General features: G+C 46.8%; 1 protein-coding gene across 1 annotated transcript in view; it reads right to left on the bottom strand.

Annotated features, from left to right (window-relative positions):
• Positions 1-18,305, bottom strand: part of LOC100742758 (cytoplasmic polyadenylation element-binding protein 2) — a gene marked incomplete at its 3' end in the record, with an annotated part of 53,089 nt that overhangs the window by 31,783 nt on the left and 3,001 nt on the right. Inside the window, exons 4-5 of the mRNA XM_003490870.2 lie at positions 18,096-18,305; positions 9,359-9,467 (exon numbers count right to left, since the gene is read on the bottom strand). The exon at positions 18,096-18,305 is cut by the window's right edge and continues 13 nt beyond it. Of these exons, the coding sequence (XP_003490918.2) occupies positions 9,359-9,467; positions 18,096-18,305 (319 nt within the window). The remainder of the gene's footprint in view (positions 1-9,358; positions 9,468-18,095) is intronic.

Consider the following 18,305-nt stretch of genomic DNA (forward strand, 5'->3'; position numbering starts at 1 on the left):
CGAGAAGCTACCGCAAGCCGAACGTGTAATTCGTTGGCGATCTTCCTGTTCGCAACTTTGTATCTCGAACGTAGGAAATATCGATCGTCGAGAGATATCGACGTTGAGAGGAAATGGCGAGGAGAAAAGCAACGGATGGAACGTTCCTTGGCCGAAACGGTTGGCCCCTAAGCTAAAATAAGCGGAAGTAAGCAGCACGAGCGCATCTAAATTTAGACGTGGACGTGTGCTCATCGTTCGGCCTTTCGGCCTTTCGGCCATTACGCTACTAGCTTGCTCGTTGCATATCTGGCTGATGGGGGCTCGTGCTCCGGTTAACGTGGAAGCTTCGATTCCAGCACCGACTTCGACATTGACGTGCACGCAATCCCGCCTGAGCATTTTAGGCTGCATGCATAATGGGTATCCAAGATCCCGCCGAGTTGTGGAAAACTGGTCCCATTTGCATTTCGACACATCGTATCTCCCTACCATTAAGCCTGCCTTTCGGTGTTTCGACCAACACGCGATATCGAAGAAAAAGAAGGCTCGCGTGTCATATTCTTGATCCTAATTTATGTATTTGTTTATTGTGACAGGTGGCAAGCCCGTGGATACCAAGCGGGACCTCCCATAACGCGGCAGATACGTATTATACGGGTCCCGTATTACCCTGTTTCGCGTAAAATCGTGAAATTATAAAAGAGAAATCTGCGATCTGCAGTGTCTCGCTTATCGATTCGCTAACGTTATTGCTCGCTAAATTACCGCGCGGAAGGGCCCGGGTTACTCGGAAGCGGCGAAAGGATATCGAGAAAACGCGACTATCGCTGCAAAGCACGTTGTAAATTCTATGGAAAGGATCGATAGAACGGTAATTAGAGATACAGAAGTTTAGCCTGAAAGTAGAGTGGACAAGTTCTCGCGGCTTTTACCGATACGAGGCAACTTTTAACGCGATGTCGCCGTAGTCTTCTCCTTCCTCGTTCATCGATCTCGACAATTTTCGATTAAAAAAAAAAAAGAGAATGAATCTTTAATATCCGTCCGAACGGAGAGACGATGGATCGTCGCGAGGACGACTGGGAAAATTTGGTATGCACGCAGCCTTATCGTAGATTCGGCGCGAAGGATGGCTGACACGAAAGTAGTCCGTAGTACAAGATGCGAACACGAATCGGCCGGACCAGCTGACTGCCAAAACAGCTGCGGCGATACACGCGATGATGGATCATTGCTTGCTCTGTTTCACTGGTTCGTCGTCTCTTCCGCTTCTCCTTTCCACTTCGACTCGACCTCTCGACTCGATCGTACGACTCTGTGCGTTCAGTCAATTCCCGCGTAATTAGCCGACCTTCTTCTTTCCATCGATTACGCGTATATGCTGAAGAGATCCAAAAGCGAACGATCGATCGTAAGGTAACGTAATCTTACAACTTGGAGAAATTCGAAGAAATCGATGTGCTTATAAAACTATAATTTATATACAGGGTGGTTGGTACCTGGCGGTACAAGCGGAAAGGGGGTGATTCTACGCAAAAAAAGAAGTCGAAAATATAGAATAACAATTTTTCGTTCGAGGCTTTGTTTTCGAGAAAATCGACATTGAATTTTCGCTCGGTACGCCTGCACTTTATCGCGTCTCGTTATAACGGATCTCACTGTAGATCGTTGTCTCGATGGAAAAATTAAAAAAAAAAAAAAAATCACCCCCCTACCGCATGTACCACCATTTACCAACCACCCTGTATAAGTATATGCTCGTGATAAATATTTAAATATAAATATACGCGTATTTAATATATAGATATATATTTGTAATAAGCTATCGCCTTGGTCTTTAATCAAGAAATCGACGTACGATCTATTTGAACGGAATTTGAAATGTATCGAACTGATTACCAACCGGGTGTGCTTTGCCTCTCTCTTTCGAGAACTAGCTGTTTTATTTTTGGCCGTCTTACGTAAGGAACAATGTTCGGTCGACGATCGAGGCGACAAACAGCGTTAATCGTATCGTGCGATTTTGCCGCTAATCTCCAAGTACGCTTCGATCGCTCTTTCTCAAGGTACGCGTATCGAAGCAACTATTATTCCTTAAAGAAAATACAAATTGCCGTTCGTGTTGCAGAGTCACGCAGTGACGAAGAGATACTCGGTTTTCTGTACGCGATAAAACGTTTGTTGTTCCAAATAGAAAGTTACCGTTATCCAATCCTGACGGCGGCTAAAAAAATTCAAAGGCCTTTTCCGTCTCTTTTTCTTACGATTAACCAATTGTCGCGTTGGCTCGGAGTCTGTCGATGCCGAGGAAAAAGTTACGAGGAACGTAGACGAGTCGAGGATAAAAACTATCACGTTCCATGGGATAAAGCGAAACGCCGAAAAACCGGCACCGGTGGACTAATAGCTAGAGGAGAAGTACGGTCGCTCGAGCGTGCTCGCGATACTCTAACTCTGGTTCGTTAATTTTTTCGTCGCTTTACGATTCGAACGAATTTACCCGAGAGTCGTTCGAGCCTCCCGCAAACCACAGTGATCGATACCATAAGTCGAAAGTACGTTTGTCGAATTTCCCTTAGAATTTAACATCGCTGCTGTCACGTTGCCACGAACGATCTCGCGCAGGTCGTTTGTCGCTCAAGAATCGAACATCGATCGCGCGCTTATGTAACGAAATTAAAAAATTAATAAACAGTGGGTCGATTCGAGCAGCTTGCAGGAGATTCGTTTCTCGTGGTTTCCTATTCCTTTGCTTGAACGTTCTATATCTTTCGATTTATCGCAGCTAACGCCACAGACGAACACCTTCAATGAAATATCGTAACGAACATGATATCTGATATCGTACACGGTATCCTTGAATTTATATAATGTCCATTCTTTCGTTATTCGTTAAGGCTTCTTTCGTTCCCCTCTATCCTCGCTCGTCGATCCTTTTCACCCTCCCCCTTCCTCCTAGTTACCCCTCCATCCATCCATCTAAGCGTCTATCTGTTACTATACGTTACTTCTCGCACGACTCTTCCTACACGATACACGAAACGATTGCGTAAGGATTTCTTCGCTTTTGTAAATAATTGGACGGTGCTCGAGCGACCAGTTCCATCGCCAAACAGCAATACGGAATTATAAGCGTACAGAAACGTAGAAACTGCGGTCACTTTGGTCGCTGACTTTGACAGCCGACGATCGTTCTCCCTGTCGACTTGTCGTGTATCTTACGACGAACGACTTACGTTTTTCCGTACGACTTATTGCATAAATATAGAAAGACGCTAGTCATCGGAAAAGTATTTGCGAGCGGTGAGTTGCTACAAATACGAACGCATTTGTTCGCTTAATTGTTTCGAAAACTGTGCGTTTGAGATCAGTCGAGTCTATGAATGGAGAAAGGAGCACGGGGGTAGTTGGAGTCGCTCGACCGACAGCGGTCGAACGCTACAGAGAGAGAGAGAGAGAGAGAGAGAGGAAATAGACGGAGAATAATGACGTTCGTTCCGGAGAATAATTTTCAAGAGACGACAAAAAATATTTAATTGCTGTCAGTAGGATGGTTTCGATTCACGCTTCGATAAATAAGAATTATCGATGGATGGTAGATATTACGTAGCAGCGAATCAAGCTGTACCGTTTCTTTCTTTCGTCGCTTTATCTCGCCGATGATCGGGAAATAAAATGTCAAATACCATAGACGCGTAATTACGTAGGAATTAAAGAGCGACGTAAGACGGAAAATGCAAGCTCGATAGGTTACAAGTGCAAGGACGAGAAAAGAGTCTGTTAGGTGTCCCCGAGCGAGTAGCATCAGCGATCGCGCGTGTCGCTCGTTCGTTCGCCCGCCAACCGCTTTCATCCACTCTCGTTCTTGCACCCTTTTACCCTTTTTATTCTTTGACGTAAGCCTTTTGTCCCTCAGGATATTTGCGGAGCTTTGTTTCGTCGACAGTATGTACAGCGGCTTAAATATACGTCGCTAATGGCACGGAACCGAAGATACAAAGGGTTGCTCGCTACCGCTACCGTTCTTACTATTACTGCCACTGCTGCTGGATGCTGGCGTGTTTATTTATAATTTGACCATGGTCAAGAAAGGAACGATCGAATCGGTGGAAGCTAAAGATCGACTTTCAAAGCGGACAGAGTTACTCGAACGATGCAAAGAATGCGATCTTTTATAAATAAGGAAATAAAATAAAGCCGCACCACGTAACACGCAGCACGCTCGAAAGACCCAAAGAATGCGTCCTTTTATAAATAAGAAGGTAAAAAAGCTTGTACGTAGTACGCAACGTGCACGAAAACATCGAAAGAGTAATCGAGAGTACAGAGGCTCGCGAAAGTATTCACACAATTGTAGAAACGTAGAGACATCGCGCGTTTGTAATACGAAAAATTTGGAAATTTTACTAGTTTTGTAACGAAACGCGACTAACGATCAAATATTTCGACGAATTCTAATTTTCTACGGCGAACGTTCGAACGTTTTCGTGCGCTAGCGTACACGCGCGTAACGACGGCCGAAAGTCCCTTTGCGTCGCGCGAATACGACGTACGAAGAGCAACATTGCAGGTCACTGCAATGCGGCTGATGGTGGCAGTTGGTCAATAGGCAACCAGCCAATTCCGATCGAATTTAAATAAGCCCTTGTGCCATTTTGCACTGTCAGCTCCGAGTATAACGTTTCTAAAGAAACCTTTTTTTGCTTAGTCCACGGATCGTGATCGCTACGCGGTACACACGATCGATCCGACGCAGCGCCGCGTTGATCGATGACCCGAGATCGAAAGATCGAGGATCGAAGATCAAACACGACGCGAGTCGCGTACGTCTATACGCTCGATTAATAAACTCGTCCAACGTTGACGGATCGACAACATCGAAAACATCGTAATTTCGATTAAATCGTCGCACCGTTTCGGTATTATCGAAGATTCGCTTTGTAAATAAATTTTGAAACGCAGCGTACGCTTGCGCTATGCCGAGCCGCTTACGATTCCTTTTACGAGCCGCCTAGAGATGGCGGTACGCGTCTTTTCCAGCTTGCGCGTCGTTCAAAGAACACGTCAAGCGTATACTCGGTCGGTATTAACGCCACGGATTCAACGCAAACTGCTTGACAAATTGGTAAGTATAGATGAGTCGAGAATTCCACGAGTCATTCACGGGATTTATGACTCCGTGTGAATACGTTATTTATCGACGAGCGTGTATGGTTCTCTTACAACGGAAACTTATTCGTAATATATTACATTCTCCTTCGTTTCTTCGTTTTAACTTCTAGAGCCCCTCCGCATATATATAGGGGTGTACAGTACACCGTGTGCAGCGGTATAGTATTCGGACTTGCCACGTTTTCCGAGTTAAATATACAAAACTATCGACGAGAATACCGAGAGACAGGAACTTATAGGAATAGTAGGAACCGTATCAGACGGAAAAGGGAGAAAGGATCGTCGGGTTTGTTCGTTGGTAAAATAATTTTTCCTTCCACACGACCCGAATACTATTTTCAGTCGGACCTTATCGCTTTATACGCTTATTGTTTGCACCGTTACCGTCTTATCGGACGTCAGCTTCATTTTTCAGATTATTATCTCTAATTCACACCCGACCGCTTTATCGTACTCCGCGACGTACGAGAGAATACTATTTCGGAAATTGTTTGCTACTTTTGGTACTTTGATAAACACGTGGCAGCGATACTTCTCCGATAACGGGCAAGACCATAATTGCCAGCGTTGCTCGAGGTGCGAACGATTCTCGCCAACGATCGGACAACTTTGATCGAATGGAATATTTAGAACGAGCGGGTTTCACCTTCGCCGTGGTCACCTGGCAACTTTTTTTTTTACATGGACTTGGATCGATAGCTGCGGCCGCATCCTCGAGACATCGTCGCATATTCTCGGCCAATATCGCGTCTACACGGCGCCATTTCATAACGGACGAAAGCTTCGTGGCCGATGCGACGCAACAAAAGGATCGTCGCTGATTCTTCGCCACGAACGCAGCTCGATTCTATCACCTAGCTGAGACGAGAAATTGGTTTTCGTTTTTCTGGACGGATTAAGGTCGAGAATCGCGGAAAGACAGTCGAGTCGATTCAGCAGGATCGATACGAGAACGTCGTTCGTGTCGACGCTGTAACGCGTAGCGTAGTAGCTGTAAAGAAAAAGCTCTGCGATTCTCCTCGTTTCTTCGTCGATTCCGCCTGCTTTTTACGTAAGGGTTGTTTCACACTCGTGACGCGATCTCGCGATTTGGTAGGATCGTATCCTTCGTGACACGGATCCATGAACGAAACAGTTTAGTAACTCCGAGATAATTTAGAGTCTCGAGTCGTTAAATTTGCATCCCGGGTCAACTTGCTATTTAAAAATACGAAGCTGCCAAATCTCACAGCGTGCTATATGTAAAGTCTCGACGATATCGTCGCACCACTGGTTCACCTCGTGTGCAAAATCTCGCTACTAAATTACGCATCGTCTTTGACAAAGAAGGGGATGAAAGGGAAAGAGTAAAAAAAGAAACACGCAGAAAGAAAGAAAGAAAAGAAAAAAAACGAACGAAACGTTGCATCGCGAGATTAATTCTCGTTTTCTTCGCAGATCGAATCTCGAGTAGAAGCGCACGAGTATTTACGTATTTACGCGGTGTCCTTTTTATCCATTCACCTTTTCAATTACACGCGTAGCGTTTGTTCGCAGCAGCGAGATGGGGTGCGCGGAAGATAGAAAGGGAACGAGGGGTAGAAAGCCACGATCCAATGAAACCCTAGATGGCTGGAGCGCGGCGTAAAACCACCCTCTATGAATCCCGTCGGCGTTACTAACCGATTACACGGTACACGTATGCGCGATATATAGGTCAGAGAATGCAATCGTAAAGCCCGTGTCGTTCAAGGACGGAAAGTTGGCCGCTGGTTAACCGCTAGCTACTCGCCGTTGGATAATCTGGACGAGTGCGCGCACGCGATCCTATCAATCGGACACGTTCGCTCACGCGGGACATTGTTTTCATCGTAAGATGCCGAACCGATTTAAACGGGTTATAGTTTTCATCCGTAATCGATAGAAATCTTGGTCCGCAAAAATACCGAGCGGAAGGAAATTATTCTTAAGCATTGTTCGTGTTTAACCACGGTGCGACGCGATGCGGTATAAAAACGCAGCGATAACGCAAAATCGATCCGCTTATTTTCGAAAGGATCTTATCGACGCGGAACACGCGATCGTTAGAGTCCGAGTAGCGTGATCGTTCTCTCGATGTAGCTTCTAACGCGCGTTTGATCGTTCCTTTCGTGCTTTCGTAACGAAGTCTGCAAAGCCGAACCACGCGAGTTTGAGCTCGAATAATTTGCCACCGCTGATACGCGTATATTTGAGTTTAAGCCGTGATTCTTCCGCGTTTCCTCGTCATCTTGCTAGATGCAAGAGGAACACGCACGTCGCGGTTAGAACAAAGGACGACGCGAAGAGCGTTTCGTTTGGTCCGAAAGATGGCTACGCGTATACAGCCGGCTATCGTTGCCGTCTCGAGGTTGCACTCGGATTTTCCGAGACTTGACCTACTGGTGTGGTTTAAAGTGCCATGCTGACACTTTTAAAGATGGCGTCGTAGTAAGCACGCCCACTCAACGGAGCCTTACAATGCCTCGAGAGAGGTTTTTGTTCTAGAATAAAGACGGGTTCGCACTCTGGCGATTTGCTATCCCATCCTAGCTCTCAACCCTATTATTCGTTTTTCACCGAAGAGTATCTTCGACTAGACGCCGTTTTGCGAAAGGGTTACTCCTTATAACTCCTCTATTCTTCCAGCCATCCTCTTTCTCTCCGCCCTCTATCGAAGCGTAAATTTCTATCGGAAATTATCGTCGCGATCTATTCTTCGTTACCGCGAGCTTGTCCCCGGCCGATCGTTATTTCCGATGGTATTTCGATCGTGAAGAGATTTTAATTACGGCTATATAAGGGTTTGCGGCGAGTTAAAAAGGAAAGGCAGGACGTCTCCGATGGTCTCCGAGGGAGCCGATAATTACGCGATCGGAACAAAGTAGGTTGGCCAAAATATTTCTCTACGCCTGTTCTTGCTGCTACTACGTTCGTACGCCGTGTATCGTTTCGTCTTTCACGAAGCTTCTCGCGTCATTCGCAAAACTCGACGAGTCGTTTCCACGAGTCTATAACCTGTAACTCGCGACTCGTCGACTCGCCGATATTATTAGCTGCGAAATTATCGAGCAAGGAGGACGTAATTCGCGGTGAATAAATAATCGCTGCATCGTCGCAAGGCAAATTTATCGACCTGGAAGAACCGAGGCGACACGAGTCAACGAAGAGAGTCACTTTCTCCAGAAGCTGCTAAATCCTACGAAGCTTCTCGGCAAGGATCCTCTTGTCGCGCGCGTTTCCATGCTAGAACGACCAGAGTAGTCGATTTTAAAACGTACGAACAAATTTCGTGGCTGTGGGATGTCGAACGCGGTGTCGTCGCGGGTGTTGGCGACGACATCGGGCGTTTGGTCCTTCCGGTGGTCGATGTCGGTGGCGTCGTACGGTTTCGGTGTGTAGACGCACCACTAAGGAAGAAGAGGCCTCGCGATACCACCCTTGCCCTTGACTGTAGGCGCGAGACCGCTTGTCTGAGGGTTGTGTCGGAGCTCGCAGACAGGGTGAGTAGGCGCGAGAAAGAAAGCGCGATCGCGAACGAGAAGGGAAGCGAGAGGCAGAGCATCGCGAGACGCAAAGCTTTTGCCGGTCTCCTTCCTACTTCTTTCGGCTCGGTCTCTATGTTGGCTCGCGAAGCTCGAGCTGGACGTGTAGATACAGTCGCGTCGAATCGCACAGAGTGTACGGGATAGAGCGAGTAAAGTGTGTAGAGTCGCGTCGAGTGGAGGGTGCCGAGAAGGGTTGGTCTGCGTTAAGTGGTCGGTTCGGCGGCTGTTTCGTTGGTCTCTCGTTGCTCGGAAAGCTAGTTGTCTCATTCCGCGCGCCGATCTACCATCTTTGCCTATCGACCATCTTACCGCATTATGCACGTTCGACAACTTGTTTCGTTACGCACCGTCGTCCAAATCTTCCCGTATTTCCTCCACTTTTTTTCCTTCTTCCGTTTCCGTTACATTTTCTTTGTATCCATCGAACACTAAATTTGGTCAATTTGCGTAGTCGATTTTGAGACGGAGTTTGATCAAATTACGAAGAAACATCGAGACGATCGTATCTGGTACGTGTACGCGTAGACAAAACCTCTCGTTAGATTCTTGTGACAAACTTTTCAACCTCTTTGTATTCGCGGATTATCGCGTCTTCTATTCGGCGAAGTTCGCAAACATCGAATCTACGTTTTATTACGAGCATTGGAAAATCGACTTACCTTTCACGTGTTCAGAGGTATCCGCTGTACCTCGCATGATGTCGCTCAAGTAATGCTCCAACGTTCTCATACTGTCCAACGGTGAATTTCCATTTGTCGTCATACGATCCTGCAAAAACAGTGAAATTTGTTCGTTATTTAGCTTGCATCGGGCGGGAAATCGGGCGGAAATCGGGCCGACGAATCGTTTCGAACGTTTCGCCAACTACGGGAAACCGATCGTTCGCGAACTCGACCTGCGAGGCGTTCGCTCGACTCGCAATTTCTACGGCGAACGAATTTTAATTTTTCACCGTCTCTCGTTATCGCGTTTCATCGAAACGAGCCTCTCTCGTGGAGAAAGGGCTTTTGAGGACGAACGAGTACCTCGATGGAAAACTTACCCGGCAGCGATGTCGCGCTCTCCGATGAATAGAGTAACCAAAGACGAGAAGAAAAGGAAGGACGAGGGAGATGAGAAAAGAAGCAAAGTTATGGATTCGAGTCTAGTTTCCTCGGAGAAGGTTACGCGCAAACGGACGATTTAGCTTGCCGTAGTCCAAGGTCCCTACTTTTAGATAGAATGGAAATTCTTTGTTTCGGAGATTCCGCTTGTCATTTAGAGTACGTCAGTTTTGTATCGTCCGGCTTCCTGCGATTTCCTTCCTAAGGCTTCGGTCAAAAAGGGCCGCTGGTCACGGCAAAGATCGGCATTCGAATAAACAGGCTTCGACGTTCAAGTCGTATTTATCGGAAAAGGAGGAAACGTCTAGAAGGAGATTTATTATTGCGAATATTGGTTGACCGTGAATGCACGACGCGCCTGAGAAAATGACGTAACGATTAACGGAGGAAAAGCAACGATTACACGCGTCCTAGAATCATTCGCAAGCGAATCGATCGTGAAGCGTCCGACCACGCGTCGTCCTTTACTACTGAACTCGTTTCATAGCAGAATGCGCTGTTTATTTCGTTTCCACGAACCGCTCCGCGAAATAGGGAATTCGTTTTGTCGAAACTTTAACCAATCGCGCATCGCACATCCATCGCTATAAAGTCAAAGGTAACGTCTATTCCGAACGTCGGTATTTAACGTTCGTTCGATCGATCGATCGGTCGATCGCGAGTAATACGCGGCTAGCGAAAGTATTCAAGAACGGAAAGAAGGAACCTAAAATATGCGAAAGAGAGAGGAGTGCGAAGCGATGGACGAGGCAGAAGGAGAATCGAGCTAAAAAACACGCGAATAATATCAAACATCGGGCTGCGACGTAAATTCACCCGATTTTGTTTACTCGTCCTGGCAAATACAACCAGTTACAACCCAGCGCGTACGAATTAATTCTCTCGATCCACCGTTACGTTATGCCAAGAATCCGAAGACAAAGTGTTTGTCGAGTGACGAAACGATTTTACAAGCTTAAAGAACCGACTTTACCGACTTTGAGTAATCGATTTAATCGGTTCGTAGTATCCTCTTAAACGTAGACACGGTGATCGTAAAAGTCAAATTCTTCGTGCTTTGCTAATTAAAGTACATCTTGAGAGAAATAGGCGAGTGTCCACGCATTTCCGAACACCGTGCGGTGTGCATATAGCACGTACATCTCTCTATCGTTGTTCGTTGGTGCAGGGCGAAAGGTGCAAAGGTAGCCCCACTTTTTTCGCATTCGCGTTTTCTTCGTATTACCTGGAACTCCGAGGTGTATTTTCTCCACCCTCCTACGTGAACACCGACTCTCTAACACTGCCGTGTTCCAACCTAGTTCCCCTTCTTTGGTTTTAAGGCCGCCCACACATTGCTGCAAACGTGACTGAGGTGCGCGCGCACACACTCACCCACACATCCCCAAACGCGCGAATCACGAACGAGCGCACGAGCACCCTGCTAGCCGATTTCCGTGCACGCGCACACATCCGTGTGCAAGCACAAGCGCAGAGCAACCTTTCCTCTCCCTCTGGCCGTGTCGCTCCGTTTCCGTCTAACGCAAGGCACGCTGGAAAATCAATATAGGGAAACCAGGAAGCGACGGCAGGGCGTCGACAGCAACCTCCGTGCAGGCTCCGTCACTGTACCACCCCTATTCCACTTGTTACCCCTCTGCTTCTCCTCTTAACTTTGCTTATCCATTTACCTATACATTCCTTTTCTTCCCTTTTTACCCTCTACTTTAGCTTCGATCGGTTAGTGTTTTTAGGTTATGTTTTTGTTTTCTTCCGTACGTTTCGCGAGACCAGTACAGAGATGTTGTTTAACGAGCGATATCGCGGTCAGTTTATCGCCTAGACGCAAATCTTGAGAAATATAGAACACCTGATTTCATATTTTCCGAAAAGATAACGATTATTAAGAATACGTAGATGCTGCTAATTACGGTAAGAACGCGTCACTGTGAATCTATGAAATTTTTATGAGAATTGTTCTAGTTCTAGCACGTTAATAGAACGTAGATACGATATAATGGGAGAGAGAGAAAGAGAGAGAGGGAGAGAGAGCGCGTGTCGTGAAAGAAACGAAAAAGGGAACGACACGGAGTGTTAGTCGATTCGTTTCGATTGAAGAGCGAAAGCAAATATCGTTTCGCGACTAGCGTGGAACGTTAATTTTTCTAATCTGTTCGTGTTTAAAGTTCGCTCTAACGATTGAACCGGAGAACAAAGAGAATGCGCCACGGCCGCGCAGCAGTTTGTCGCAGACGGAGCAGATTCGAACTAGGATTCTGCGCTATACGATCGCAGGGTGTGTACTCGCGACAACGTTGGCCTACTTCCAATGATTACGACCCGCAAAATGCTGCCACGTCCTTCGTCTTATGCCGCGCTAGCTCCTTCCTATCGAATTTAATTACTCGTTACCATAAATACGACCGAACGATATCATCTCCTGCGTAACTTAAATATAAATCGCTGCTAAGGTGTACAAGTTGGCCTCGTCGTTCCCTCCGAGACAAGGATGCTGCGAGCCAACGAACAAAGAGTCGTCGTAGAAGCACGGCAAGGACGACGACGACGCTCTTGCGTGGAGAATTTCGGAGCGTTCGGGAGAAGAGAGAAAGATCACGCAAGGGGGTGGGTTTTATAAAGGGAGAGAAGCGTGAAAGGGATTGTTAGCGAGTGTATACGCGCGTGCACGTATTCAAACGCGTATACATCTTCGACTCCGCCATTTCCGTGCATCCCGCCGGTCTAGACGCGACCGTTCTCGCGACCGTTGTTCTACGCGTGTTTTGTACTCGTGCAATCTCTTTTTCTTTCGCTCGACGAACCAGACGCGCGTAATTCGCCGCGCCCCGACGCCTCCTATCCTCTAAAACGCGCTCTTCTTTTTCTCGAACGCGCGCGACGCGACTATATTCCACCTGGACGACGCGCGAAAGCGCGTATCCCCTTCCTCGCTTCTGTCTTCCTCGGGATATCCATTAGACCGCGTGCACCCATGTAAGAAACAATTATCGCTTTGTTACGTCGGAGACGAAACGCAGACCGTGTTGAATCGAGAGAGAATCCTCGCAACGAATGAGAACGCGATACAGAGCGTCCAAACATCTGCTACATCGCCGATATCGACAGAAACGACGTTGAAATTCGGAGACTGTATCGTTAAGCGAAGGAAACTGGATCCTTGCTACTACGCAGAATTTGGCCGTCGACGCTTTTAAGTAAAATCCCGAAGGAAAAGTTTGAGAATCGAAGGTTCCGCGTAAAATATTAACCGATGTCGCTAGAACTGGAGCGATCGATGCTATTGATCAAATTTTGGCTGAAAATCCACGCTGTCGATCGAAATTTCGTATTCGAATAGACCAGAGCGAGCGAGCGAGGCGGCGAGGCACGAGCTCGGTGTAACCTGGATCCCGAGGCATGTGCGGAAGAAACGATTCCAGCGGCCTGTCGCGAACTAGGTCACCGTCGGTGGAAACGGGCTGAGCAGAGGTGCGGCAGAGCGCGCTACGCCACCGCATGGCATGGCACGGCAGGGCACGGTAAGACGAAGCGAGACACGCCAAGGAACACCACAGCCTTCCAAGAGAGAAAGAGAGAAAAAGGGGGGGGGGGATTCAAAAAGTGGAGGTAGGTAAAGAAGAGAAAAGAAGAAGCGATGAGAAGAGAAGAGGGAAAGGACGGGGTGGAAGCAGTCGATGGTGAGGGTAAATTGATGGCGACAGAAGGGCGGAAAAGGTAGAGCGCTGCCGTCGATGTTCGCTCTGTTCAGTGCGCGTCTGCTCGTCCTCGGCAATCTACACCCTCGTCCAGTTTCTGCTTAATTGCAAAATTACCATTTATCGACGAGATATATATATAAATATATATATGAACATGGCGTTTTTAGCCGATAAAGTGTGCAAGGTTAACCACGCTTTCTCTCCATCGTTCGATTCCGATACCTTTATACGAGCTTCTCGGTAACCGAGAACTCGCTAACTTTCTGCGCAATATCTAGATACGCGATTAATATTAACGTTTCGAAATACGGAGCTTATCTTCGTAAACGTATTTGTCGCAAAGAGATAGCACGAAGAGAAACTCCTAATTTGGATTCGATCTTCGATCGTTTCTATTCTTAAGAGTATCGTTCCATTATTTTCGTAATTAAGATATACATTTATTCTCTATCTCGAAAACACCGTGAATTTTTGATAACAACGAACGTAGAACGCTGGCTGACGAGACGCGTTAGTCAGTTTGGCGAGCGAAATAACGTTGTCGTTTCTACGGATCGGTCGACAGTCAAGGACACGGTTTACAGGCGAAAGCTTCGATTCGAAAAAGCTACGTTCCGTGTTTTCGATGGTAACGACGGAGGAGTAACGGCGTAACGTCGGCCGTTGCGTTCGATAGCGGGTAGTTTCGCGCACACCCTCTGGCAGCGCCGCAGGGTCGCGCGCCTTGCAGTTTGCCGTATTTTATTACATAAGCTGCGAGCTTGTGTAACGCAACCGATCGATACGAGCTTCATAATTTTTCATCGTATCGGTCCTCTAAGTGCGCGCTCGCGAGCAGAAAGAAAGAAAGAAGCGGACTTGGCTGTGGATTCGGATTCGGCGAGTGGACAAAGAGAGTCGGTCGATGGTGCACGCGTGGATTCCGAGGAGGTCGCAACGGGCGGGACACCGTCGAGCTCTGGCTCGCGAAAAATCTATATCGCGCGAAACCGGACTGACCTATAAACCTCATACCGGGTCGGGTCACTCCGCACCGGCGCAGTCCCGAATTCAAATAGGAGGGATCTTAAATTGGGTTAACGTCCGGATATATTACCGCGTCACCGGAATTAGTCGAAAAAGATCGTCGTTGCGTCTTGGTTCGCGGATGCCAACTTAACTCGCGATGATTACATCCCGTTGCGCTGGCTATCGGTATCGCGCCTTTCGATATGGCGACCCGTAACGTTCTTGGTTTAGCGTTTGTTTCAAGGACGAATTGGCGAAAACTCTCGGCCACCACGCGACGCGATTAACGCTTTTAGCTAGAACGTGGCGTGTATCGAAGCTATCGACATTTCTGCGTACGATTCCATAGACGGGATTTTTATAAACCAGACGATTCCACGGGATTGCGTATTCCCAACTAACCCAAGCCCGACGACCGATTAACCGAAATCGTCTTTTATCGAGTTTCCCGCCTGTTCTGTTCTATCGGCGTGCACTTGGCGTACCAGATGTTACGCGTCTCCGCCTACATTTTGATACGCGTACTACGTCGTGATACCGGTTAAATACCAAAACACGAATAGACGCTGATACACGATTTCTTGGTTTCGTTGGCGCATAACACGGTTGCGAAACAATCGTGATAGCATGGAAGTACTTATGGAAGAATTATCAAGTAGATAGGGCCGGCGTTGCTTGCATTTTCGTTTCGTCAGAGTAGTACACGTGTTTCGTAACGATATATATATATATATAACGATATACGTACACGGACGCCGCTGTGTAACGGCACTGCGTCAAGGTAAAGTCAATAAAAAACTTTATCTTGTCGCGCGTTTAGCGTTTTTCGAATCGACGCTGGCTTCGATCGGCTCGTTGGCCAAACTCGTGGTCGGAACTTGGCCTAGTTTTCCCGTGACCCTCGAACGCAAGATCCGCTGCCTGGTATTAAGCAAAAGAGCCGCGGAGAATTTAGGGGAAAACGCACGCGTAAATCGGGCGCACGCGTAAATAGAGAGACGCAAGGCGTAATCGGTGCTCGTCTTCGATTGGTTTGCTGCTCTGGCTCTGGCTGGCCAGCCGGTCTACGAGCACGTGCCCCGATTCGCTTCCAAGGTGAATGACGACCGACGAGTTATCGGACTTCGAGCCCGAGTATTTTTTCACTCCGTTGCGTTCGACGAATCGCTTCGTTCGCGTATCGCCGTATATTGCCACATTGCCAGCTTAGCGTACAACCTCCTTTCGATCGACTACCCACAGCCAGCTTTTTTCTTATCGTCTATTTTACGGGTAGATACGGAGTACGGTAGCGGCGCTATTCCAATCACCTTCTAAACTTCCACTTAAATTCGCCTTAAAATTCTATCGTATACGGAATAATTCGACTCGTTGAATATTACGAGACATCGTTAGAGCGTTTAACGCGACAAGGAAAGAACGAGGAAACGTGGTGTATCTGGAACTCGGGAAGAAAAAATATCAACGATCCGAGAACGAAACGAAGCCTATGCTAGGGTTATTTTAATTAGCGAACAGGTATTATATAAGAACTGGTAAAATTAATGACGAAATATATGTTTCAATTACGGTAACCTACACGCGCTACTGGATTACGATAATTACATTTACGAATATTAACGCGTTAGTCAGACTTTTATCGAGTAAAAGTTACATCTGTGATAAGATATTATGGAAGAATAGAAATTCTATGATGCTATATTCTATATTCTATAGTATGCATAGTGGTGGAACTATTGGCGGTACATTTCGTCATTGGAAAATTCGTAATCTAGTTTCACGAATTACAAAGCGAATTACTTAGCTGGTCACGATAGAAGAGAGATGATCATAGTGGAGGAAAGTGGACGTCCGAACGTCCCACGTACGTTCCTATATCCAACGATCGGATTATCGCGTGTGCATCTAGTTTTGCCCTTTAACGAACGACATTTGTTTCAGCATCGATTTCGTCTTCTATCCGTTTCATCGTGCGTAGGTATAGTTGGTTCGAACGCGCCCAATTGATAAACGCGGCAAACGCCGAGGGATGATATTTTGATGAAAATACGACGTTATTACCTTTCGGTAAATATCAGCATACCGATACGATCGATCGCTAAAAACTGATCGAGCAGAAGTTTCCACGTAGAATACGGTCGATATTCAGAGCCGTAAAACAGACAGCACGAACGTACGGCGTTACGTACAACAAATGCACGTCACGCGTACTTATCGAGAACAATGTCGCGAAATACGCCAACACGAAGAATGAACGAATCGATCGTGACGAATGCAAATATACAGATAATTATACATATTCTTGAAGAAAGGAACCAATTCCAAAGCGTTTTCCGACCTACTTGAAACAACACCGCGAACCTCGATTTTAACTAGGTTTCGTATAAGTTGTAATTGGATTACGATGCCTGGTACAGATTAGGAGAACCTTCCTATACCAAACGACGGACCTAACGACGAACGAAATTAATCTTACACGCTATCCTTACGTTACGATATTTCAGCTTTTCGTTCGGCTATGACCCGTTCTTCTCGCTTCTTTATTTCCATTTCGTTCGTTCGTACGTGATGTAGAAAACGCGAGTACAGAATTTATAAGTATCGTAATGCATATAATTTAAATATAACCGTCGAAGAAGATGCGCGAAGGGTAATAGCTCGCATAACAGAATCCGCCATTTCTCCCGGATAGTATGCAGGTCTATTTTTGACAAGTGGCTAAAATAGCTGAGCTTAAACTTCTGCTAGACACTGTTTGAGCTGTTCGAGCTGCCACGCAGGAAAGGAATTAGGTCAGACATCAATAACAAAATAAGTACATCGGAAAAGTTCTACTCTCCGTTTCTTTTTAAATACCGTAAATTCGATTTCAAAGTTACGTCAACGATGCGTTTGGTTGTTAGCCGATATTTTACGAGCGCTTTCGCGCATCACGCGCCATTCTAACCTCTCACACCTTCGTACATTTCGCCGTTTCATCGTTGGGCTACGTTGGGCCAGCACGAACGACGAAACGAATCGAACAACTGAAGAAAGAACGAATTCTCGATCGTTGATAGGCGAAATCGACGAGAGTCGAGAATCGGAATAGGTTTAGACGAGGTTTAGGTCGGTTTCGAAGTAGATCGAACCACGTTTCGGAACGTTTCTCGAATTTCGAGGAACGAAACGTTCCGTTTAAGAACAACCATGTCGCACCGTTCACAGAGAGCGAACCGTTCAAACAGCCGTTGTACCGTCTAAATTTAAATGCATGTCTCGAAGCGGTTGCATAACCTGGCATCGAATGCGTGCACCAACGAAACTGCGGAAGCCAAAGCTACCGGTATATACTTTTTCGAGCGAACCATATACCGCTACGGTAACCTTTCTCGTAGGTGGTGAACGATCGATAACGGAATAAAAACTCCATTCGCTCTGGAATCGACAAGATCGCGCTCCTTAACTTAAGACGCTCGACGATCCCGACAGAGACGTTGGATCGGCGTATTCTTAGGTCGAGTGTTACGGGTTAATCCCAAATCGGATAATTCGGAGTAATTCGAAGTAAAGGAATAGAAGCCAAAGGAAAAGATAAAGATTCTAACCTGCTGAAACGGCGGCAGCTGTAGCAAATCTCTGTCCTCGGCGGTGGTAACTTCGAAGGTTGGCGCAGGTTGAGGCGGATACATGTTGCCTTTTCCGGGATACGAGGTGCTTCTTCGAAATTTCACGGGGCTGATGCAGGAGGGATGAGCCGCTGGTCCCGGATGACCGGGAAACGTGGGACTCGGTTTCCTGCCCTGTAGCCCGGCAGC

Source organism: Bombus impatiens, unplaced genomic scaffold (assembly GCF_000188095.3).
Source record: "Bombus impatiens unplaced genomic scaffold, BIMP_2.2 scf_0481, whole genome shotgun sequence".
NCBI lineage: Eukaryota > Metazoa > Arthropoda > Insecta > Hymenoptera > Apidae > Bombus > Bombus impatiens.